The sequence below is a fragment of the Bicyclus anynana genome, chromosome 12 (genome assembly GCF_947172395.1).
Source record: "Bicyclus anynana chromosome 12, ilBicAnyn1.1, whole genome shotgun sequence".
In the NCBI taxonomy this organism is placed as follows: domain Eukaryota; kingdom Metazoa; phylum Arthropoda; class Insecta; order Lepidoptera; family Nymphalidae; genus Bicyclus; species Bicyclus anynana.
The window spans coordinates 233264-258747 of NC_069094.1; the positions used below are offsets into that span (position 1 = coordinate 233264).

General features: G+C 39.4%; 2 protein-coding genes across 7 annotated transcripts; one reads left to right on the forward strand and one right to left on the reverse strand.

The window, feature by feature from the left end:
* Nucleotides 1-272: 272 nt before the first annotated feature.
* LOC112051912 (NKAP family protein CG6066) lies at nt 273-4701 on the forward strand. The gene is made up of 5 exons (XM_024090748.2): nt 273-828; nt 1173-1314; nt 1744-1964; nt 2677-2935; nt 3474-4701. The coding sequence occupies exons 1-5, from the start codon at nt 486-488 to the stop codon at nt 3643-3645; spliced, it is 1137 nt and encodes a 378-aa protein (XP_023946516.1). The 5' UTR covers nt 273-485; the 3' UTR covers nt 3646-4701.
* A 1606-nt stretch (nt 4702-6307) lies between these two features.
* Nucleotides 6308-24182, reverse strand: LOC112051915 (poly [ADP-ribose] polymerase tankyrase-2). Of its 6 annotated transcripts, none has more exons than XM_052884568.1 (8): nt 23419-24182; nt 22768-22843; nt 21405-21948; nt 21253-21326; nt 20950-21121; nt 11459-11661; nt 11009-11209; nt 6308-8525 (listed from the first exon to the last, which is right to left on the reverse strand). In XM_052884568.1, the coding sequence occupies exons 2-8, from the start codon at nt 22831-22833 to the stop codon at nt 8376-8378; spliced, it is 1410 nt and encodes a 469-aa protein (XP_052740528.1). In that variant the 5' UTR covers nt 22834-22843; nt 23419-24182; the 3' UTR covers nt 6308-8375. The 6 variants fall into 6 exon arrangements, with proteins under 6 accessions (XP_052740528.1, XP_052740525.1, XP_052740522.1 ...); XM_052884565.1 differs by having other exon boundaries at nt 11009-11212; nt 23415-24180; XM_052884562.1 differs by having other exon boundaries at nt 11009-11212; nt 23419-24171.
* Between the last annotated feature and the right edge of the window lie 1302 nt (nt 24183-25484).

The following is a 25484-nucleotide window of genomic DNA, read 5'->3' on the forward strand; positions in this document are numbered from 1 at the left end:
TTGACCTTAATGACTAACGAGTTCATGATTTCAACCGTAGATTTACGATTCGGTACAAGTACTCAACAGTCGGGAAAACCAAGCAAAGAAGTGTTCGTTAGATCCTGTGGAAAGAACTTTTAGAAGATTTTAGACTCAAAGAAGCTGGAACCCGCAACTCGAAAAAAAAAAACAATAAATTTGACAAAGACTGTCAAATGGCGCGTTGTCAACCAAACGTCAAATTTTACGTCCCTTATGTCATCTTTTCGTTGCATTTTTGATGTCTGTGAAATGTCAATGTCATTTGAATTGTGAAGAAAAATCTTAGCAATTGCAAAATGTTGTAGTTTTGTGAATTGTATTGTAATTATTCATTCATTATTGCTAAGCCCTCATATTTTTAACAACAATTTAAAGAATGATTCGATTATCCTCCGTTTACCCTGTTTAATATGCAACAAAACTTTAGCAATTAAGTGTACAAGTGGTGTGTAAACAAACAAATGGCTGGTGATCGCGAGAGAAATAAACATCGGAGCCCCGAGAGGCATCGAAGTGAAGAAAAGAACAGACGGAGCCCTGAGCGGGACAAACGGGACCGGAGCCGCGAGCGACACGGACGGAGCAGCGGAGAACGACGGGACAGCAGAGAACGGCGGAATGGCAAGGAGCGGCGGGACAGCAGGGATAGGCGAGACAGCGATAGTGATCGGCACAGGCGGGACAGCAGCGAACGTCACAAAGAGCAGCGGAACCGCGGTGACAGGGAGCGCTCGGCGCGGCCGCAACACCGCGACCGAGGCCGGAGCTCCTACAGGGAGTACACTGGCGGAGGCCTGGGCGGCGGTACGTTAATTTAAAATTTAACAATTGTCCCCTGTTGATATGTCCTGTCCAAGTACATAAATATTGACAAAAAAAAATTATAAGTTTCAACTTGTTTTCAACTTGTTTGTTCAGCCCTTTCTGATCTTGTATTTACAATAATATTGGGGTCATGGAAGCTAATTTGAAGAATGTCTATTATCATGTCAGGTAATTTCACTTACTTTTTCATGTTTTAAAGTATCTGTACTTTGCTATATTATAATGATGTGTAGCACTGTGCTAGATAGCTTAAAGCCTTCCTCAATAAATGAGCTATCCAAGCTTGCTTTATATTATTTATATATCCTTTTATTTATGTCTAGGTCTAGGCAGCGGAGGCCCTGCTCCGAAAGGTCGCTACAAGCCACAAGAGGAGGAGTTCTTAGATGCCCGACGGGAGGAGCGGGAGAGGATAGGAGAAGTGGGAGTCTCCTCAGTGTGGGGCAAGTCTCCCACCAGACCTGAGTGAGTGTTGTTCTTTATCTTGTATGTTGTTTTGTCATAAAATACTTATTTCCAACCTGTTTTTGTTATATTTCAATGTATTGCAGCCACAGGTCTAGTACTGCAATTTCATTATTGACTATTTTATTAATTACTTAATTTGTCCTGCATTAAGCTGTGACATGATGAGATTTTCTCAGTAGCAGCTTAGAAAATAGATGTAGGTAATGTCACACTCCCAGCCAATGCCAATGCCAGCCAAAGACATGAATCACTAGCATCTGACAGTGATCATTACTGAATCAGACAGCTGTCAGCCTCCATTGGAGCAGCCTGATTGATCTACGTTCCAAGTCACCCACCCTACGAGGCGAGACGGCTGGTCATTAAAAACTGGATCACTAAAACAAGCTGATGATAGTAATTAATTTGATTTAATAAAACTTTTAGCTCAGATGAAGAACCACCCCAGAAGGGTTCAGAAGGGAGCAAAGAGAAGAAGAAGAGCAAAAAGTCCAAAGACAAAGAAGATACTAAAGTGAAACTGAAAAAACTTAAGAAGAAACTCAAAAAGATAAAAAAGGCTCGCAAGAAAGCAAAGAAGAAATCACGTAGTTCCAGCAGTGACAGCAGCTCCAGCAGTGAGGAGGAGATCTGGGTGGAGAAAGGAAGTGAGAATGGTTTATTTACTTTTACTCCACAGGTTTCCATCTGTTTTGTTATATATATTAAACTAGCGAGCTTTGCTTTGACTTATTTGTACTTAAAACCCACGCTGTCCACAGTAACTATTCTGGTTTTGTGACTCTCCAGGGGACTGATTTTTAGGATCAATCCAAACACTTACATTTACATAATTTTTTTTACAATAATATTTGTTTTATTGGATATTTAACATTGACTACAGATGGTTTAGGCTCATATCTAGTAAAGTAATCTGATAAAACAAGAGATAATAATAATATAAGTTACTTTTTTGTCTGTACAATTTAAGTCTAATTAGTCTGTACACACGTGAGTAATCACCTTAGTGAGTTAATTATATTTCTCATATTATAAGCAAATTTAATGTAATTCTTTTGAGAAAAATAAAGATCTTAAACCAGGATTTATCGTTACTGACGTTGAGTTTTTCAATTACTGACACAGTTTACTAAGAAACATCCATATTGGTGTTTGTATTGTCACAAATTGTTTCTTAGCATAGTCCAATCCAATAAATACTCTTTAGCATTATACTTTCACTGCGGATACCAACCTGTACAATATTATAATAAAAAATACAGTTAGTTATAAAGTGGAGATTTTAGTCCTAAATTTGCTTGAATGCAATTTATTCAATGTAAGAAAGAATAATATGTATTTTAAATCTCTATCTGTTAGAGGAGCACGAGGTCTTGGAAACATCGAAGTCATCTAAAGATGAAGACATGCTCGGCGGTGAGGCGCCGGGGCCCGCGCCGCGCACTGGCGGAGCGCTGGCGCCTCGGGACTTCGGCCGCGCCCTACTACCCGGCGAGGGCGCCGCCATGGCCGCCTTCGTGGCGGAGGGCAAGCGCATCCCGCGCAGAGGCGAGATCGGGCTCACGTCCGACGAGATCGCGTCCTACGAGTCCGTGGGCTACGTCATGAGCGGCAGCAGGTGACCACACTGTTACACTCACATTACACTACTCGCAAAGTTACTCCAATACAGTGTAGACACAAATTTTTTTTGCTTCGTGCAACCTGACCAGATGTGCGAACAGAGGCTTGAGCATAAATAGCCTCTCTACATTACTCGGATCACTTCAGTCTTTGATTGCTACAGTAATGTGTACAGACAGGTGCATTAGTCAATAAAGCTTGCTAATTAAGTCTAGAATCGAGTAATCAACTATGTATGTAAACAAAGATTATACAATTATACGAAATATTTCAGAAATTTCCAGTCTAAGAAATTGTTGTAAACAAAATTTATTTTATTAAAAAAAACATATAAAGTGCTAAATTGTGTTGGTCCTTAGCCAAGACCAACTTGCATGTTGAAGTAAAACAGCATGGAGTTTATGTTTGCCTAAGAGTTATATTTATTATTTATATCCTATGTTTCTATGGACTGTGGCCACACTGCTTGTCGTTTCCTATTTTTAATTACGCTATTGTGAAGTTAATAGTACAATATGAACTGATCGTTGCAGACACCGGCGCATGGAGGCGGTCCGCATCCGCAAGGAGAACCAGATCTACTCGGCGGACGAGAAGCGCGCGCTCGCCGCCTTCAGCAAGGAGGAGCGCGCCAAGCGGGAGAACGCCATCCTCGCGCAGTTCCGCGACGTGCTGTCGGCGCGCGCGCACAGGCGGGAGGACTGACTGATGCTGACCAGATCTACTGCGGACGAGCAGCGCGCGCTCGCCGCCTTCAGCAAGGAGGAGCGCGCCAAGCGGGAGAACGCCATCCTCGCGCAGTTCCGCGACGTGCTGTCGGCGCGCGCGCACAGGCGGGAGGACTGACTGATGCTGACCAGATCTACTGCGGACGAGCAGCGCGCGCTCGCCGCCTTCAGCAAGGAGGAGCGCGCCAAGCGGGAGAACGCCATCCTCGCGCAGTTCCGCGACGTGCTATCGGCGCGCGCGCACAGGCGGGAGGACTGACTGATGCTGACCAGATCTACTGCGGACGAGCAGCGCGCGCTCGCCGCCTTCAGCAAGGAGGAGCGCGCCAAGCGGGAGAACGCCATCCTCGCGCAGTTCCGCGACGTGCTGTCGGCGCGCGCGCACAGGCGGGAGGACTGACTGATGCTGACCAGATCTACTGCGGACGAGCAGCGCGCGCTCGCCGCCTTCAGCAAGGAGGAGCGCGCCAAGCGGGAGAACGCCATCCTCGCGCAGTTCCGCGACGTGCTGTCGGCGCGCGCGCACAGGCGGGAGGACTGACTGATGCTGACCAGATCTACTGCGGACGAGCAGCGCGCGCTCGCCGCCTTCAGCAAGGAGGAGCGCGCCAAGCGGGAGAACGCCATCCTCGCGCAGTTCCGCGACGTGCTGTCGGCGCGCGCGCACAGGCGGGAGGACTGACTGATGCTGACCAGATCTACTGCGGACGAGCAGCGCGCGCTCGCCGCCTTCAGCAAGGAGGAGCGCGCCAAGCGGGAGAACGCCATCCTCGCGCAGTTCCGCGACGTGCTGTCGGCGCGCGCGCACAGGCGGGAGGACTGACTGATGCTGACCAGATCTACTGCGGACGAGCAGCGCGCGCTCGCCGCCTTCAGCAAGGAGGAGCGCGCCAAGCGGGAGAACGCCATCCTCGCGCAGTTCCGCGACGTGCTGTCGGCGCGCGCGCACAGGCGGGAGGACTGACTGATGCTGACCAGATCTACTGCGGACGAGCAGCGCGCGCCTGCTTATAAATTATATATTTTGATTCCATTTTTTTCTTTTATTTAACTTGCCCTGTTAGTATGTTTACAATGTCTATTCATAAGGTTGGTCTATTCATAAGGTTGGGGGGTCTAATGGGACCTCAGCTACCATTCTGAAAAATGATTAACTACGATTCCTATTATTTCTATTATTCTTCTTTGATATTCTTACGTACCTTTTTTCTATAGGGGGAAAATCCTCATGCGCACCCGTTTAGGTAATGCCTGGCCTTCAGAAAGCTGGTGTAACTGCCATCCGACCTACCACCAACGTTGCAGTCTCTTCTCCCTTTCCAAATTCCTTTTCGCTATTATCCTTAGTTTTCATTATAGTTTTCAGAAAAATTACTATTATATCCCATTTTTCACTTGATAACAACATTCTACATATATGTATATTTAGCGCAGTTTTTTTAATGCGTGTTGTGTGTAGACCCCTTGATGACCTGAAAAGCACTGAGTCATCCAAAACGTGATGGTACCGTGTTTACTGTCTATCCAGCTCCTTATATTTCTAATCAGCCTGTGTCCAACGACCTTTCACAGACTTGCCCATTCATGGTGCCATAACTGCCTCTAGAATCATTTCTCTAGCCGATCTTCTTTTCTCTGGCATTTTTAAATCATCGGTTCTGAGCCTTTCTCGCGCTAGAAGATGGGCCATGAGACTTGCCAGCGCTAGAGAAGCATCAGTGGATGTAGTTCTGTATGAGCTTAGACTTAGAGCCATCGTCCTGTCCGCTTAATACCGTGCTTCTCAGTATATAGTGTAAGTATTATCTATGACCGTGCTCTTATAAAGTTGTCTATGGCTGTAGCCTGTAACCTATGTTCCTTGGCTGTAACCCTAACCCATACTGGCGCCGCATACATAACCAGACTTCATATCCAGAGCTAGTCTTCTCCGTTTTCTGCTGAGCTCGGTCCCGCGTGTTAGGTAGCCCGGGCAGGGTGTCCCATGAGTTCTCAGAGATTTTCTACTTCGTCCGCATGAAAATCGATGTAAATTTTCAAACCCTATTTCACCCCTTGTATTTATATTTTCGCACGTGTTATAAATAATCCACTAATAACTTTACAAAACTAACTCAAAACATGAACGAAATATATTAAAAAACTTCAGAATTTTGAAAAAATCTTGAATAACACTATATTTTGTACTTTTTTGGTAGTGCACATACCAATTTTTACAAACGGAACTTCAAAACTAAATTCTGTTATAATTTTTGCGATTAAAGTATCCTATAACCTTCTACGTATTATTTCTTTTACTCTGGTATTAGTCTCAAATCGTGCCAAGTTTCATTTAAATTCATTCAGTACTTTCAACGTGATGCCCTGTCAACATTAAATACGGCCAGACAGACAAAATATTTATATATTTGACTACAGTCTTAGACCATTAATAATAATGGTCTAAGGCTACAGTAGTATCGATTAAATAATGTCCTCTAACTAAAATTTTCAAAATATTTTTAATGTACCTACAGAATTTGACCTGTTAGTTTCATTTTAAGTACAGATTCTGTGATGTAGACATTATTGATTCGTTTCTAGGAAATCGATTAATTAGATGTTTATTTATTTATTATTTTTGAAATAAAACCAGTACATAAATACAAAAATATCTTTTATTGTCATAAAAAAAAATATTTACAAAAGTTAACGTACAGCTTAAAATACCTAACTAATTAAATTATTATCCTTATAAAATACCTTCTCTATAAAATCAGGATCCTGAGAAACGAAATAATCCAGTTAAATTATTGTAAATAAGACATGGCTGTAGGTAACTTACGTCACACAGTGTCGAGTATGCCCTACTAATATCATGTTGCCTGAACCAGCTTATGACTAAGAGCCCCGTATGGGTTCGAAACTAGTCGAACATACTCCGACGTAGTGTCACGTTGTTGAGTAATAATGTTATATGAATAACATTCACGATGGTTTCAATTTTAAAATATAATAATTGTATTCATTAACACTAACAATGGTCTAATCATTACCACAACGTTAATCAAAGTACCTGATTTCTATTGTAACGGTAAAAAAGCTATACAATTTTTTTAATAATATTTTAAAAAATTGACCACCCGCAGTGTAAGGTTCCGTAGATTAAATGAGCAGTTTAATCCCTTCTGTAATTCACAAAAATACTGATAACGATACCCCACACCGTGGGACACACGATAAAAAAAATCATTATCACGATGCATGTAGGAAAGGAACCACGTTTTTTCCAAATTATATTTTTAACAACTTTATCAACTAAGGAATTAGTATGCAATTGTCAATTTCCAATTGCGTTTTTCGACGACTTCGGTCGACTCTTTAAATAGCAATTGCTTCTTAGCTGATACAGTTTTCATTGTAATTTCATTACATACCTAAGTACTTCGTGAATTTTTTCACGTATTCATAAGACAACCGTTTAGCCGGTAGAGGGTGGGGAGAGACACTTGACTCTAACAATAACATAAAATTGATAATTTTGAAAAACCCCCGAAGGCCATGAAATTGTTAATTACACTCTCGATCAAGTCATGAATATTCTCTTTTAGTACGCTTTCATTTGAGACCCAATCGAGTATAATTTGTAGACGGCTATTCATCCCCACTTTCACCCCCACAAATTTTAAACGGCTCAGTCGATTTTCATTAAACATTACTAATAACACACACCTTTAATATAAAAAAACTAAATTGGTAGTTTCCACAGATAGACAAACAGACACATCAAACTTATAACACCTAGCGTCGGGGGTTAAAAATTAGCTCTTAAAAGCATAATATTTTACCAACGGATGCCTAAATCGAAAAATGTTTTTATATTTGCACGTAGGGGAGATATCCTAAAAAAATATTTTTCAGGATTTTATTGTACGACTTTTGTTCTAAACTCATGCTAATTTATAGCTTTCTAGTAGTAATACTCCGACGACGGGGGGACAGACAGACGGACACGGCGATTCTTCGTGGACTACGGTATACCCTACTAAATTAAAAAAGGAAATGTCATTATTTCGACGTAAACTAAGATCACAGCGTCAATTTAACGTTAGAAATATATATTTTTACAAAGCATTTCGAAATTCGACTTCCAAGACTACAAATCGAAACATAATAATCTTTCTAGATGTCTGACTAACTTAAATAATATCGATCGATCTGATCAGATCACACAGACATATCACTACTCTGTAATTTCAAAGTCGGTTTTTTGTAACAAAAACTACAAATTCACTGCAGCGGCTGCAGTGAATTTGTAGCTGATTTTTTTTATTCTACTTTTTTATATAACCAACAAGCTAAACAAACAAAACAATCATGAGTTTTCAGAAAATGTCGTAAAACTCAGGCTGTACGGTGAACAATCTATATTTGTCCACATTGGGAACAAATTAAAAATGTTTTAAAACATTGGATCAAACTTCTTGTCATTATGAAATGATTTCAATAATAAAATGAGTTTTTTCGATATAAGTAAATTGGGTGTTTGCCTGCGCCGGGTTGGGCATTCACTTTTATTTCAGAATGGCGTCTCAAAATGTCAGCCACAGCGCGCGTCCGCTGCGAGTCGTTGCCGGCGCTACGGTAGCAAGTTTCTGTTGTTGTTGTCAGCGGATTCTCCTCCTTCGTGGAAGAGTCCGTTCGAGGAGGGGGGCCAGGAGTGCGCGGTCACTGCTCGTAGTGCTGCAGGCGCGCGCGACACGCCTGCAGCTCGGCGCCCATGGACGCCAGCTGTGCGCGCGCCTCCGCCAGCTGCGTCCGCAGCGCGCCGTCCGCCGCCTCCTCCCCCGCATCCTCCGCCGCGCCCTCCGCCGCGCCCTGCAACACAATCAGGGTAAACACCTTTAGGGAAAAAAACGACCCGATTTTTTTTCAGAGACGTTCGGAGTTTGGTTTGGTCGCCCGACGCTAACTTTATCTATTGAACCCATCGATCTCTTTTTAAAAAGTGTATGCCCAATCAGCGACCAAAAAACGTCCCCACTCACGTGAGTGCCAAACACAACTTCTTAGCACTTAATTCAAGTAGTCGCATTTGCAAATTCAACCTTCAACTCAATCCTTAAGGTTGAGTTTGCTCTGAATTTGGGATTTTATTGAATATTGGACTAAATCAAAAAATCAAAATCAAAAATCATTTATTTCAAGTAGGCTCAGTTTACAAGCACTTTTGACTATATCTAAAGGTATAATTTTCTTTACCAATAATTCTAAAACTGTCAAAGCAAAATTGGCCAGTTTTTAAGTGAAGTTTTCTACATGATTGTGCGTCTTTTTATTATAAGAGGTCAATTGAACCGAGAGCACGGTAGTCTAAATTCGACATCGATATGTAACGTGATCGATGCAACGAATAGAAAAGTCGTAGCCATATTTACCACGATATCTATTCGTTCCTATAGTACAAATATAAATAGAGATAGCTAATTGATAGCCAAGTTGCCAATTTCGACAAGCGCTTACGATTCAAAGTCGAAGTTCATTGACGATACGTAGACGATCGCTTCAACCCTGTAGTTTACGCTAAAAAATTACCGTCTAGCAAACAACTTATCGAATGCAGAAGTGTAGTTTATCAATTTTTTGCTATAATACGCGTTACTTTTTAAGTTATAATTATCACCGTGGACATAATTTTAATATATTTAATTAAATAACAAAACTTGTAATATAAAAGGTAAAGGTAGAATAAATTCTTAAGCTCGGCAGATGGCGCTGAATGAAGGAAGGTGCCTCGATAGATGGCGCTGTAACCTTCGTAGGTTCAGCGCATATTATTTTAGTCAGAGGATTAGACAGTAGCGCCATCTTACATTAATTAGAGTAACTAATTAGGTGGCGATATGCTGTTAGAAAGGTCAAGGAGTAGGTGTCGTTTATCTGTCAGTTGTTTGTATGTGGACATCTGTCAGTTGACGATCTCTGAGATAGCTCGCGGTCGATTTCAAGTTGATTCAGTTGAACGCTTTAGCTGGATCTAGTCAGTTTAGAAGTGAGTGAAGGAATTGGGTGAGTCAGTTATCCGTATAGTGTGGCCATTATAATAATAACATTGCATTGTTAGTTACTTGGCTGGAAGGCAACACGAGCGAGGAAGGAGAGCATTAACCGGTTGTAAAAGACGTCTTTAATCCTGCTACTAGCGGTTGCAAGGCCGTAGGCTCGTGCTTGACTACCCTATGATAGTTAATCCTGGTTTACATCTGATAGTATCAGCGCTGTACTTGATCAATATTGTAGTTAGAGGGTAGAACGGTATTAGCAAGTCAGTTTGGATATTTGCCATTCTTGACACGTAAAGCTTAGAACCTGCTCTGAGGCTACGGCTTCTCCGTTATCAGAAGTGGAATTTAGTCTGTTCCCCGTTGTATTTATAACATTTAACACAAATAACCATTTTAAACGTAAATAAATAATTTTATTATTGTAATATAATAGGATAATCAATAATAATGAAGAGATGTTATGCCTCATTTTCAATTTATCTCTTTCACTAGACAACTTTTAAAACCGCGCGTGATGTAACCGCAGTGACTTTGATGTGGTTTGACATTAATTATAAAAACGCTACCCATAGACAATTTAATATGTTTTTTCTCTTTACACTGCAGAATGAGCGATCGACATGAGTCGAAGCGTTGACAATCATCGTCATCGTTTCGATTACAAGCATTTCAACTTGACTCTTCACAACGCTCCCTGCTCACGAATATGGCGATCGGATCATATATGTAGTGCTCGCCCCGAACCGTTACGTTTGTGAAGTTAGCTGCGGAATTAGTATGCGCATTCGTACAGACGCGAACACTCCCCGCCCGCGCCGTTTGTACCGATATTGATTCATTGCGCAGTCATTTGTTGCGAACTTCGCGAACACAATATCTCGTGGCGGGCACTGTACTAGAGGGACGGAGCCGGTCTACTTTTTTTTCTTCGGAAACTGGAAATGGAATAACTGGAGGCTAAACTGTGCCGGCCGAGGAGTTGGGGGAGGTTATTTTTAGCCCGTGCGAGTCGGGCGGGCCGTGCCTGCCGACAGAAGTCCGTAGGCAAAAAAAAAAGAAAAAAAGAAGGTTCGAAGTGTACAAAAAGGGATTGTTTCAAAATCCTCTAACAACGCCATCTACTGGCAGTTTAAAATAACAAACTGTTTCACTGTGCCTGCAGACGGCAGCACGTATAACTAATTCTTACCGCATTCGCCAACTCACTCGTAACGCTTGTCTTGCGGAGTGAGGTGGTGAATGGTGAAATTACGCAAAGGAGTTTAACTTCAGCTCTGCTGAAGCGTGAGGTAGTACCGTGGCGACGGGTGCGGAGGGTGCGGCGGGTGCGGCGGGTGCTGCGGGTGCGGCCGGTGCGGGGCGCGTGGTGGCCAGCAGGCGCTGCAGGTGCGCCTTGTCCAGCACGATCTTGAGCGCCTGCCGCTGCCGGCCCGCGCCGCCCGCGCCGCCCGCCCCGCCCGCCCCGCCCGCCCCCGCCGGCAAGCGCACCACCTTCACCTGCTGGAGACGTCACACTCGATACAGCATACTGATATACAGATGAATAATAATTTGAAAACCAGAGGCTACTATTTGTAAACAATAAAGTTCTTCAATAACCAAATGAAGGTTGAAGCTTGTATCATTATCACAAAAACGGATCTCGTCATTATTGATTTTGGAGTATGGAGTATGGACACCCTACATACAATTTACTCTGAGATTTCATATGTGACCCATAGCACTGTCAGTTACAATATCAGTTACCTGCAAGTCCTTGGGGTGTATGACCCTCTTCAGCGGCTGGTTCTTGTGCAGCGGCAGCAGCTTCACCCCCTGCGCCCGCGGCCGCGCCCGCCCGCGCCCCGCGCCCTCGTCGCTCAGCTCGGCGCCGCTGGCGCTGCCGCCGGCCAGCACGCGCGGCTCGCTGACGCTGGCGCCGCTCTCTTTGAGCATCAGCTTGCCGGCGTCTGGAGTGATGGGTACTTATCGTGAAAACACGTAGAGGGATTAACGTCTGCTCTTATCTATTACTAGCGGATGCCCGCCTCTTCCTCCGCCCTTAGACCTTCTTAATCTGGCCCTATCGCAAATTCCTTTCTAAGCGGACCTCTACTAACTATAACCTACGTCCCTGCCAAATTTCATCTTTGTACGTTAAGCTGTTTTCGAGTTTTCTTGATGAATGACCTTTCGCGTTTATATATTGCTCATCCAGACAATACTTACTTTTGCATGGAAATCTTCTTAAGGAAAGTGCCCTCCAATGTAAGGAACTTTCTCAATTAATACTCATTTTTGAAATGTCAAGTTATGTCTTGATTTAATGGTGGTAAGTCAAGTTGAAAATTTAAAATTAAAGTTACGAAAGTTCCACGTACATTTCCATTTTCATGGGCATGGGAAGTACGTGGGTAAAACCGCGGGGTGTCTGCTAGTACATATTAAGAGAAAAATAACCATCGATTCGTAGTAAAAACATATTTACCGACATATAAATGCTAAATGGTCACATACTACAATCTCAGACTAATTACATATGGACCAGTATCGCACCCAAATTCACATGCTAGGATGCTTTTATCTCATAAGCTTAATTGTTGATGTAATTTGCTAGCATAATAACAAGTATAGCAACAAGTATTAAGACCGTCTTAAAAAGCTAAAACGTTCATCTTTACCATCATTTTGTGGCAGAGGAAACATCTTGAGCAGGTTCCAGGACTTGTGACCTTGGGTGTAGGTTTAAAGCCACTTTGTCTAACCTAACACGTGTATGGGCCGAAGCACCCAAACCCACCGTGCACTATTGAACTGGGGCCGCGGGTCACACCAAATGAAACTACGGCTTGATCTCGATGGGTGTTGGGTTTATTTAAACGAACAATGTAGGTACAATTAACTGAGAACACCAACAACTTGGCAAACCGATGGCTTGCCTCATATACCCTAGTATGAACAAGTCATAGCGCGATCCAAAGTGTGAGTGGCGCCATCTAGTGCCACTGCACGTAAACATACCGCCCACCAAGGACATTTAGTGGCGAAATGTCCTTCATTATTCCGCCCACCGTGACCACTTGAGATGTTCTTGGTGAGAAGTTTACACGGTTTGACTTTACTGACCTACATTCCAAATTTTTCAGATTTTATTTGGCATGAGTTAAAATTTATACAAAATTAATCTTTGACCTAAAATTAATACAAAACTGTAAAATGAATTTGAACTTCTAAACAAATAATACTTGAAATATGAACTAAACTTATCACTAAATTATAAATGAACTTTAAAATATATCTATGAGCTAAACTCTATATGATTATAAAGTTAAATTAAATTGATTTATGAACTAAAATCCACATTTGCACAACAACTTTAAATTGAAAAGTAAATTATAATACGAATTTGAACTAAATTACAATTTAATTTAAATTGATCTATGAATCAAAATCTACAACCATCTAACCATCAATTATTTAGTTTCAATTTTACATTGATGTTATTAAACTCTGAAACTTACCCTTAAATTTTAGTTTGATTAGAATACTAAAGTATAAAATGAATTTGAACTTTAAAAAATGAACTAAAATGCTAAATTATAAATGAACTTAAAATTGATCTATATTTTAAATCTGTACCATTATATAAAAACCATCAATTATTTGACTTTGAACTTTCCATTCATTTTATTTTATCATGAATTTTACATTACATTAATATTAAACCTTTTCAAAGTAGAATTTTTCACCTTGATAGCGATCACACGGGTTATACTATCAGCACTTGGGTGCTTTTCCACAATTTGACCTATTAACCAGCTGCCAGGGAGCAGGTCCTCTTTGTAAGAGAGGACTTTTAAAGCTTTGAGTAAATCACTCTTTGAATAAATTGCCATCTCGTTAAAAGATTACGTTCCACATTAGGTTGCTCTCCAGTACAGCTACCAGAAGCTCTCCAATTGAAGTAAGTAAATCTCCAATTTAGAAGATAAAACCTTTTGGTAGGATATTTTCTGAAACTGTATCGACAAGTGACCTAACTGCTGCTTCCGACTTAACCTTTGGCATTTTATATGAGATTCCTCGACCTATGATCTCGAAATTTGAACTGTCAAATTAACTATTTAGGTATTTAACCAGACGAGAACAATAGTTGAATTATTTCGCGCTTGAATTTTGTCCTTTTTGAACATCCACGGCTGTAGTATCTCAATTAATGTCTAGCCACCAGCATTGTGCCACAAACTTCGTTTCCTTCTATTTCGTTGAAGACACCCTAAAATATAAATATTTTACCTATGTCCTCTATCTATTCTTAAATAAACCACGGCTACACATGCTAATTGGAAAGGATTGCAGAATCCGTATAGAATTCAGTGGTAACATTCGTCATTAGATCACTCAACCATCGGAGAACGTGTCCTGCAGTAAGTTGTTTTAGTTCTCTACAGTAAGTGAACCATTTATTTTGTAGTTATTTCAAAAATTAGCTCGTCTAACTGACCTTGCTAGCTATAGCTTTTTAATAATTAATTTTGCTTTTATAACTTGAAGTTGCTATTCATCCTAGTAGATTGTACAGATATGCTGTAACTAATAATATTGATTCTTTTGTTTCAGATCCAGATGACATCTCCGGCAGATTATCCGAGTAAGTAAACTGATATTCACTTCGGTCTAAGGTAAGTAATCTTTATTTTATTTTCCTTTATATACTATTTTTTCCCTTTTGTTCTAGAACTTTTCATTGTCCTTTATCCTTTGATCTTTTGGTTATTTTGTCCTGTATATGTTTGCCCTGTTTGTCCTTGTTAAACATAACTTATGTCCTATTTTATCTTGATTTCCTGTCCTGTTTGACCTTGTTAATTGTCCTGTTTGACCTCGTTGTCCTGTTTGACCTTTTGTCCTTTTTGACTTTGTTGTCCTGTTTGACCTTGTTGTCCTGTTTTTCCTTGTTGACCTGTTTTCCTAGTGAGACTGTATAACTGATCTATGTTTGTCCTTGTTTTCTGTTTGCCCTTGTTGTCCTGTTTGACCTTGTTGTCCTTTTTGACCCTTTTGTCCTGTTTGACCTTTTTTGTTCTGTTGTGTTTTAAATATTTATTATATTTAATAATATAATTTTTCGTTTCAGCTCTTCCTCTGTCAGCATACTTTTGTACTATAATTTTCTTCTATTTACTTTTCGATATATCAGTTTGTAAGACCGATATACTTTCTAAGCTGTTATTATTGAACTAGTTTTGACATCTCAACTTCTTCTATACTCTTTTCAATATATCAGTTTGTAAGACCGATATATTTTCCAGACTATTACTATTGAACTGGTTTTGACATGTCACCTTGCCTGTCAGAATCCAACCTAAACTGGTATTTTGTGCCAGAAGAGTGCCTGTTGAATCCTTTTTAATGCCATCCTGCAGAATTTTGCTATACACATTCGCTCCCAACAATAGCTCAATTTTATTAGGCCTATTAAAATGTGGATCAGCTAAACTGAAATTCTGCAGTTCTATCCAATTTATTTCATTAAATCTTTTTTCAGGCAGATAACTTGTGATGTCTTTTAATACGTATGCTGTTACCTCGATTTTACGACCTCTGTTGAATCTAGATTTGAACTTAATAGTCACTAAATTTTTAGAGTTAATAACTCTATCTCCTCCAAGTCTCGTTATGGTTCCGCTTACTGCAGTCTTTTTGAGCTGTAACCGTTTCACAGCTGATTCGGTTATGAAACAGGCTTGTGACCCTTGATCTATTAGTGCCCTAATATTTTGATCTCCAGTTTCAGACTCGGCTTTTACTAATGCTGTTGCAAGTAAAACCTGTCCGCTATTAGAGCTTCTTTGTGTTGATAAGCAGGAAACTATTGGTTCAGCACTAGTTGTAATTCTAGCACTCTCAACTGGTTCTCTTGCTATTGAACTGGTAGCTCTACTCTGGCTCTCCTGTTCTGGATGCAGAAGTGAATGATGCCGTTTTCCGCAATTGTCGATTCTGCAAGTTCCAGATTTTCTGCACTCCTGTACTCGATGGTTACTGCCCATACAATTAAAACAGATTTAATTATTTGCTACAAAGTCGCGTCGTTTTTCTACATCTTCATTTGCAAATTTTTTACAGAAACATAATTTATGGCTGTCTGAGCAAAATTCACAACGAAGTTTATTTGACTCATTCATTGCAACAAAAGTCTTTGGTCTGGAGCTATTACTTATTACACTAGTCCGCTGTACTGAAACTTTTCTCGACTCTACAAATTCTAGTGCACGAAACCGATTCTCAATAAAACATTTGAACTGATCTAGAGTTGGCAAATTATTCAAATCTATTGAGCTCGAAATATGTAGCTCCCACTGCTTTCGAGTCTCTTGATCTAATTTAAAACTAACTATATGAATGATAATAATATCCCATGTGCTCACATCAATATCAATATTTTTTAATGCATTTAAACAGTCTATGGTGGTGTCTATTAGTACTTTTAGACCCGACGCTGATTCCAAATTTATATGTTTAATACCAAACAAACGTTGCAAAATATTGTTTGCCAAGAACTTTCTATTATTATATCGTTGTTCTAAAAGTGACCAACATTGATTATAATTTGCTCCCGTAATCGGAGTGTGCCGAATCAGTTGTTCGGCCTCATCCGTTAAGTGAGACTTTAAATAGTGTAGCTTTTGTACACTATCTAAAGTCTCGTTATTATGAATTAGGGCCAAAAATAAATCTCTAAATGTGGTCCATTCCGAATATTTACCAGAAAATGTGGGAATGGAAATTTTTGGTAATTTTACCCACGAATTATGCTGTTGACCTGATATAATAGTTTTTCCCTTACTAGGTTGTTCTTTAGAAAACTGATTCAATATTTTTTTTATTAATGATTTATATAACAAATAAATATCTTCTGTAGCTTCAAATATTTCATTTTCGACATATTGTTTACTAGATAAAACATCTGCTTCTGATATTTCGTACAATTTTATGTCATTTGACCTAAAACTTAACCAATCTTTTTCTAAATTCTCTAATTTAACTTCTAGATACTCGCAATTTAATCTGTCCTTTGGTGTTTTCTTAAAATTGGAAAACCCCTTTTTAATTATATTATGTAACTCATATTGTACATTTAATAAACCTTCCATGGTTGAACTAACAAATTAATAAATACTGCAAATTATTAAATTATAATTGAAATTAAACCGAAAAATGAACTTAAAATTATCTCAAATATAAATTACCATGAAACAAGCAACAAAGTGTATTTCACAAAAATCAATAAATTTAACAAAATGTTCTATAAACCAAAATAATGCTATGTTCCAATTTCAAATCACAAAAGTTACAAGTATTTTTGCTACCAATAATCTTCTAAGTTAATATTTTTTCTTAAAAATTTTACAAGTGTTTTACACTTAGTTATCTCTGGCGGAAATCGGGCATAGGTTCCCCGTTCCCTCGTTTTTAGTGAACTTATTCTAAGTCTTAATTAACATGCAATTATTTCTAAGTTACTTTAATTAATTACTAGTTGATCTTCCAAAGTCTATTTTCAATATTGAAATTTTTAAGTTATTTGCACCAAAGAAATAAAGTTCAATTTACTTTAAGTATTAGTATTAAATTTGAAACGTCACTTTTGACACTTGACACTTTTTCACTCACGTGTCACATTGACAGCTGCCAATGTGATTTGATCTTCTGTCCTTGTTGATCTGTGGTTGATGTCCTCTGCTGTCACTTGTCATCAGTCCGCTGCTAGCGCCGATGGCGCCCTCTGCTGGCGCCTTCCGTCGATGCTACGTACTCGGTTTCTGCAGCAATCCACTGCGAGTACGGCGGGTGGTCTCCAGTGACCACTTGTCTCCAAAAAATGTCCTCGGTTCCAGATATCCGGCTCGAAGGACCAATGTATGGGCCGAAGCACCCAAACCCACCGTGCACTATTGAACTGGGGCCGCGGGTCACACCAAATGAAACTACGGCTTGATCTCGATGGGTGTTGGGTTTATTTAAACGAACAATGTAGGTACAATTAACTGAGAACACCAACAACTTGGCAAACCGATGGCTTGCCTCATATACCCTAGTATGAACAAGTCATAGCGCGATCCAAAGTGTGAGTGGCGCCATCTAGTGCCACTGCACGTAAACAACACGTGTACCAAAATAGCATGTCTAAATGAATAATAGCTCTGTCCTACAATTTTTTAGGTTAATTAGACTAAATTAGGGAGAAAACTGTTTTAGATTTGCGTTTGAAAATATAGATATGGATCTATCACACAATTACATTATGAACAGAATTAAACTAATATAACCATAAAAAGAAAAAAAAAAAACAGTATAATCTAAAGATAAAAATAACATTTAAGAGGTATCCCTTTTGTACTGAGTTAAAAAATATTTTTCTAGTTTATTTTTGAAAATAGGCAAAGTGTCACCAGCTATATCAATATTTACTTCCTTAGAAATAGTGTTATATGTGGAAATCATTCTATTTAATGGAGCTGAAGCGCCTAAATTTGTTTTGGAGTAACTAGTCCAGAAAGGCGTGAAATTTTTGACCCGACTATATGGTCTTGGTATTCTGAAAGAAATTCTAGAAAGTAAAGTGGATGCATCTACCGGTCCATTAAGTAATTTATATAAGAAACATAAATCTAACATCTTTCTACGATCCGAGAGAGCTAACAATTTGTAATGGTGTAATCTAGAGTTATAACTAATATTATTTCTGCTTTTAACTAACTTATCACAAATACTAAGATGGTAAGTAAATCGCTTTTGGATTCGTTCAATTCTCATAGTGTGTACGTTGTAAAATGGATTCCATACAACTGAACCGTATTCTAAAATACTTCTCGTCAGTGCATTAAATAACAAAATTTTAGTGCTAGTGTTTTTAAAATTTTTGCAACTACGATTGATAAAACCACTGATTTTTGAAGCTTTTTTGCATAAATGTTGTCTATGTGCGGTATAAAACTTAATTTGTGGTCGATTGTAACACCTAAATCTCTAATCGAATTTATATCTTGAATAAAATAATCGTCAATTTTGTATTTAAACTGGACCGAGTGAAGTTTTCTATGAAAAGAAACACAGTAACATTTCTTATGATTCAAAACCATATTATTATTATGACACCATTTAGTCAACCTATCCAAGTCTTCCTGCAGGAGAATTGAATCATTTTCTAAATGTATCGTTCTAAATGTTTTTAGATCATCCGCATAAAGCAGCACTTCAGAGTTAGAAAAGCAATTAACAATATCGTTAATAAAAATGTTGAAAAGTATAGGACCTAGGAGCGAACCCTGAGGAACTCCTGATTGTGCTACGTAAGAAAAAGATGACTCAAACCCTGCCACTACCACTGTTATTTGTCTGTTATTTAAATAAGATCTTAACCAATTAACAATATTACCAGTAAATCCGTATTGTTTTACCTTTATGATCAGGAGACTGTGATCTACTAGATCAAAAGCCTTGGAAAAATCGGTATAAATACAATCCACTTGCTTATTTAAGTCAACTTGGGATGATAAACTGTCAACGTAAGAAACTAGATTAGACTGTATTGATCTGTGTTTGTAAAATCCATGTTGTTTGGTAGTTAAAACAGATTTTATATGCCAATTAATATGAGGACAGACCAAGGACTCAAATATTTTGGATAAGATTGACAATTTGGAAATGGGTCGATACTTAGAGACATCCCGTTTATCACCTTCCTTGAAGACCGGTACAATAAGAGCTAATTTCCAGGCTGAAGGGAAAATACCATCATCGAATGATCTATTAAAAATAATAGAAATAGGCTCAGCTAAGGTTATGGCGCAATTTTTTAAAAATATAGGAGGTAATTGATCTGAGCCAGCACCTTTGCTCACGTCTAAACTAGACAGTTTCTTTTTTACATCCTCAACCGAGAATGATATTTTCTCTAACGTAGCCCCTGTAGTATTTATATATTTAATTTGTTGCGATATCAAAGAGGAGGAATTTGAGCGATTAGATGAATTCATATTATACACACTTGAAAAATGGTTAACAAACCCATTACATATGCTAACACCGTCTGTTAATGTTTCATTGTTATATACCATCGATGCTGGAAAGTCACTTTGATTGTTTCGACGCTGTTTTAAAAAGGTCCAAAAATATTTGGTATTACGCTTTATACTGGACTCAACTTTATCAGTATAGCTTCTATAGCACGCAACAATTAAGAGCTCACACCTATGCCTCAGCAACTTAAACTCGAATTCATCAAGTGGATTTCCAAATTTTCTAAAGCGGAGTCTTAATTTATCTTTTTCTTTTAAACGTCTAATTAAAATTCTTGAATACCAATGCGGATACTGAATACTTTTTAAACATTTAAGAGGAATTCGCTTTTTGATAACATCCTTAACAATAGAGTAAAAAGCAGCTAACATTTTTTCAACATCTGAACATTGAGATAATATTTGTGTCCAAGGAATTTCTTTCAGGTCTTTGTTGATATCGTTATAGTCGGCTTTAAAAAAGTCCAACTTTTTTTGACTTTTTGAAATAATTAACTCATCGCTATTTAAAACAAGAGATAATTCTAGCGGGGGGTGATGATTATCCAATTTACTTAGACAAACAGGCGACTTACCCATTTTTAAACTACTAATGTTACTAAGAACAAGATCTAGTATTTTACCAAAGTTATTCCTGACACCATTAAATTGTAGTAAATTGTTTTCGTACATAAAATCCACAAGACTTGTTCCTATTAAAGAATTATAACCCTCAGGCGTTAAATAATTTTGACATGGATTCCAATTAATTGAGGATATATTAAAATCCCCTAAAATTAAAGTGTGCATTTGTTCCACCATTGCCAATGCTACCTGATTTATGAACCGTTCTAAGACGTCGTATCTAAGAGGGGATGGCAAATATACATTACAAATTGATAATATCTGCGTACCAGAACTCGACTCATATACTATATTAATCCATAAACATTCAGAAGACCCTTCCCACTCAAACATTCTATAACATTTATATGTTCCGCACCAGCAAAGAAGACGGTCGCTCTCGTCGACGGCTGACACGCGACTGATCAGTTGATCACCCTCTCGACGACGGACGACAGGACGACGTGAAGTCACTACGAGTAGTTATCCTACAAACTAGCATCCTCTACATTGAGCAGTGTCGCTAGCGCCGACGCCGACGCCGACGGTGCGGTCGCCAGTGCCACATACCGGACAGCACGACGGTGCGGCCGCTGCGCAGCGCCGACAGCACGGTGGAGCCGCGGTCGGTCGGCAGCAGCGTGATGCCGTGCGCTCTGAGCAGCGCCGCCGCGTCCGCGCCGCCCGCCGCCGCGCCGCCGACACTCGCGCCACGCCCCACCTTCGCACTCGCGGGAATCGGCTGTCAACACAGACATACACTTTACAGAAACTAAAGATGGATTTTACATAGGATGTAAGTTTGCTACATTCTCCAGTGGTAGTAAGACACCAACTATATCGAAACAAATTTTGCACATGAATTTTTGTTACCTGTGTTTTAGACTCGATTATAATCTTTTTCTCAGGCTGCATCTTCACTTTAGCTTGCGGTTTGGCTTCTATCCCTGAAAGCGACAGACGATCACGTGTTACAAGCGCTATCATCACGAGTACAAGTCACAAGTCGCACGCTGCGTGCTCACTCGTCACATGGTCGGGCTCCGGCGCGCCGGCGGGCGGGTGCTGCTCGGCGGCGTCCAGCAGCGCCAGCAGGTCGGCGCGCGCCGCCCGCAGCGCCAGGCAGCGCGGCGTCTTGTGGAACTTGCAGCGCAGGCGCGGGTCGGCGCCGCGCCGCAGCAGCGCGCGCGCCACGGCCGCGTGCCCGCGCGCCGCCGCCCAGTGCAGCGGCGTCATGCGCAGCATGTCGCGCGCGTCGGGCGCCGCGCCGTGCTCTAGCAGCAGCGCCACGACGCGCGCGTGGCCCGCCGCCGCCGCCAGGTGCAGCGGCGTGCGCTCCACCTTGGTGCGCGCGTCGCGGCTCACGCCCGCGCGCAGCAGCACGGCGCACGTGTCCACGTGGTCGTTGGCGGCCGCCAGGTGCAGCGGCGACGTGCCCAGCCAGTCCGTGCTGAAGGGCGCGCCCTGCTGCATGAGCTCCAGCACGGCGGCCGTGTCGCCCGCGCGCGCCGCCAGCATCAGCCGCCGGCCCAGTTCCACGCCGCCCGCAGCCCCGCGCGCGTCCTCCGCCTGCGAGCACAGTCAGCAGGTCTGAGCCTTCTGTGATCAAATAGCTCCTCTTTTGGGAAAGAAGTAAACCACCGAATACACATCTGCTGCAGCATTTGGAAAACTTTGTGATATATTTTTGTATAAAAAATAACTGAAATTTTGGGCACACGGTTTGAATAGCCGATGGACATTGGGACCCTAAAGTGCTATTAATGGCAATCTGCAGCAAAAAGCAGTGTCAGTCGACCTCCAACTAAGTGGTTCTATGACATTAAACAGAAACTAGAAAGCCTGCATCTGGATGAATGTTGCTCGAGACAGTACTCTTTACAAGTCCTTACAAAAGAACAGCAAACATGTGTCTGCTTATATGATGAAAAAATTATCCACAATGAATGAATGCAGGCTTAAGCCTTCAAGTACATGGCATCATCTTATACCGATGGTATTTAAATAAATTAATAAATCATTTACACTATAATTTCAATGAAAATGTTTGAGCAAGAATATTTATTTCTTTCCAAAATTGTAGTTTAATTTTCCTAAATATTATTTTATTATTATTAATAAAAGTAAGTATATTTAGCAGCTCTATTTTGAATATCATTGGATCAAATTTGAACTAAGAGAAAATAATATAACAATAAATAAAAAGCGTCAATTGCTCAATAATGGATCCCCACTGCCTTTTTTAACTAAGTTGGAAGCTAATAAGAATATTGAATCTAGAATAAATAGCAAATGTTATTTTAAAACATTAAAACCAAAAACTATAAATTATTTTGAAAATTGTAAATAATAAATAAGAAATAAGGTGTCCACAGCTTTAGTACTCACTGTTATGATTTGTGGCAATGAAGCCAATTGCACTACTACATCTTCACCACTAAGATCAGTGCTCATCTTGCTCTACCTATAAAAAGTTAGTACATATAAATCAATATCTAGTTTTATATGGGTAGATGGCTAGTTTATTCCAAATTAGTATAAAAGAGGATACAATAAGTACAAAACAATACTTATGCTTTTTCCTCAGTTTGTACTTGCCTAAACCACACTAGACATAATATTTTTCTAATTCTAATGTTTATATATTTATTTATTTATATTTATAATTAAATAAAGTGAACAAAACGCCAATTACAGTATAGAATAAATCTGCCGGATTATTTTTATTCATTTTGAAATGACCTTCCGCAATTTGTTGTACATTGAGCACAAACGCATTCCTTGTATAGTTGTTTACTTTCATTTCGCGCTTCGATAAAATGACAACTTTTCCAACTCTGTCGCTAGCGCTCCCACCAAACAGGATAAGGATGTTGAAATCGAATCAATGATATTAGCTTTTCCAATGCACTTTTGTTGAGCAATCACCAATCTCGCACTTCCTTTTCCTGTCTCGACGGAAGTTCATATATTTAGAGACATTATTATTGTAGTTTAGTTGCTACAGTACAGAAATTGAGATTTTCGAGACTCACTTGCCTTTAAATTAAACGAATGTGGTGAAATGTATCATTGCGAATACAATGTAGACGTGACGTCAACAAAACACTCTCAAGTTTAGGATTTATAGAAGATTATTCACTATTATTAAACCGCGAAAACAAATGTCAAATTAATTTGAAAGTAAATTTTGTGAAATATCCCATAGCATTAAATCGTAAATTTGTTTTATTTATATTTTTAAGGATATAAAATCCCCAAAATAAACTAATGTTAATATTGAGATTGCTTTTCTTGCAATTTTAGAGGTTATTTTTCAAGTCACTTAAAAATCTGAATGTTGGTCAACTTGTATTAAATTAAATACAGATAAAGATAATTTATTTGGAAGTAATTTGTGTACGGCTTACGATAGTCTTTCTCTGAGGTACTCTAGTCCAAGTCACCATTGATACATTCCACTTACGCCCGAAATTAATAATCAATCCTAATCCGTTTTTTCCCATCTAATATTGATATATCAATCCATTTCTTATATAAAGCATGCCAATAAGCTATCCTCGGAAAGAATTTGCAATCTTAAAAATCAATCTATCATTGGGAGGACGGAACACGGATTAGAGATGGCCTCTGTATGAAAATGTCAATTTTTGCGTGTCAATAACCTATCCGACCATTTTGACATATCAATAGATCAGTGTAAACAATCTTAAATTGCAATCTGAGAAATTGTTCGGATTGTTGCATTATTTTTTAATAAAAGTCTATAAAATTAAATGGTCATTACATTATTCAGTGCTGATCAGTATGAAGGCGGTGCTTAGCCGGTGATGTATTAATTCAAGCCATGTTATAGATTTAGATTTTGCAGACAGTGTTGTTTCATGTGGTCCTGTCAGAAATGGCTTAAATTAAGACAACACCGGCTAAGCACCGCCTTCATACTGATCCGCAGGTAGAACATATTATAATGTTATTTTTCGCTTTTTAGTTTAGTGGGTACGTTTTAGGTTTTGAAGTCGGTTGTATTTTTTTTATTAAAATTTGTGTAAAATTTCATCTCAAACGAATACATCAGACCCCTAATGACAGTCACATCAGACAGACAGCCATCTTGGTACAAAATTCTCAGCAATACAAATTAATCAAGCCCAAGCACAAGGTAGCTACCGTAAACCGTTATGGGGTTCCCTTAATCGACCTTGGTCTTCATCATCAGACCCCTAATAACAGACACAACTCATCTAGGTAGAAACTTCTCAGCAATACAAATTAATCAAGGCCAAACACAAGGTAGTTACTGTAAACTGTTAAGGAGTTCCCTTAATTGTCCTTGGTCTTCATCACCAAACCCCTAAATGAATGTCACAACCTATCTATGTGGAAAGTTCTCATACAAATACAATAATACAAATTAATCAAGCCCAAACACAAGGTAACTGCTGTAAATCGCCGAGGAGTTTCCTCGTCTGTTTTATGGCTCCATCATCAGATCGATTTGAAACCTTCAAGAAATTATAGTGCTTAAAAGTATTAAATGGAAAAGTTTACGAACACACTAGACACCCATATAATTTTCGAAAGTTCCTCTTAATTTCTCCAGGATTCCATCATCAGATCTTGACACGATGGCAATGGGACCAAATGGGGACTATAACACCGTTTCACACAAAAAAAGATTTTTTGAAATCAGTCCAGGCATCTTTGAGTAATCGGTGTAAATACATTAAAAAAAAAACAAAAAAAATACCGACCGAATTGAGAACCTCCTCCTTTTTGAAGTCGGTTAAAAATAATTTGACACAATAACAAAACGAACTTCTGTACTCAAACTACAAAAATGTCAGTTCAAGTTGTCAAAAACGTTCCGTTCCATTTTCAGTAGTGCGTTCTTCGTGTAGTGTGTTTGTACGTATTTGATAATAAAATGGATTTTTTAAGTGTTTTGAAATGTAAAGTCATATTTAGCTTAAAACATATTTCAAGTAGGTATTCCGTTTTTAATTTGAAGATTTGTAACTTTTGTAAAACGTTGAATAAAAAGTACTATTGAATTAGGCACTATGCTAAGAACGGAACGACAAGGAGGGAAAATATCGCTTGCG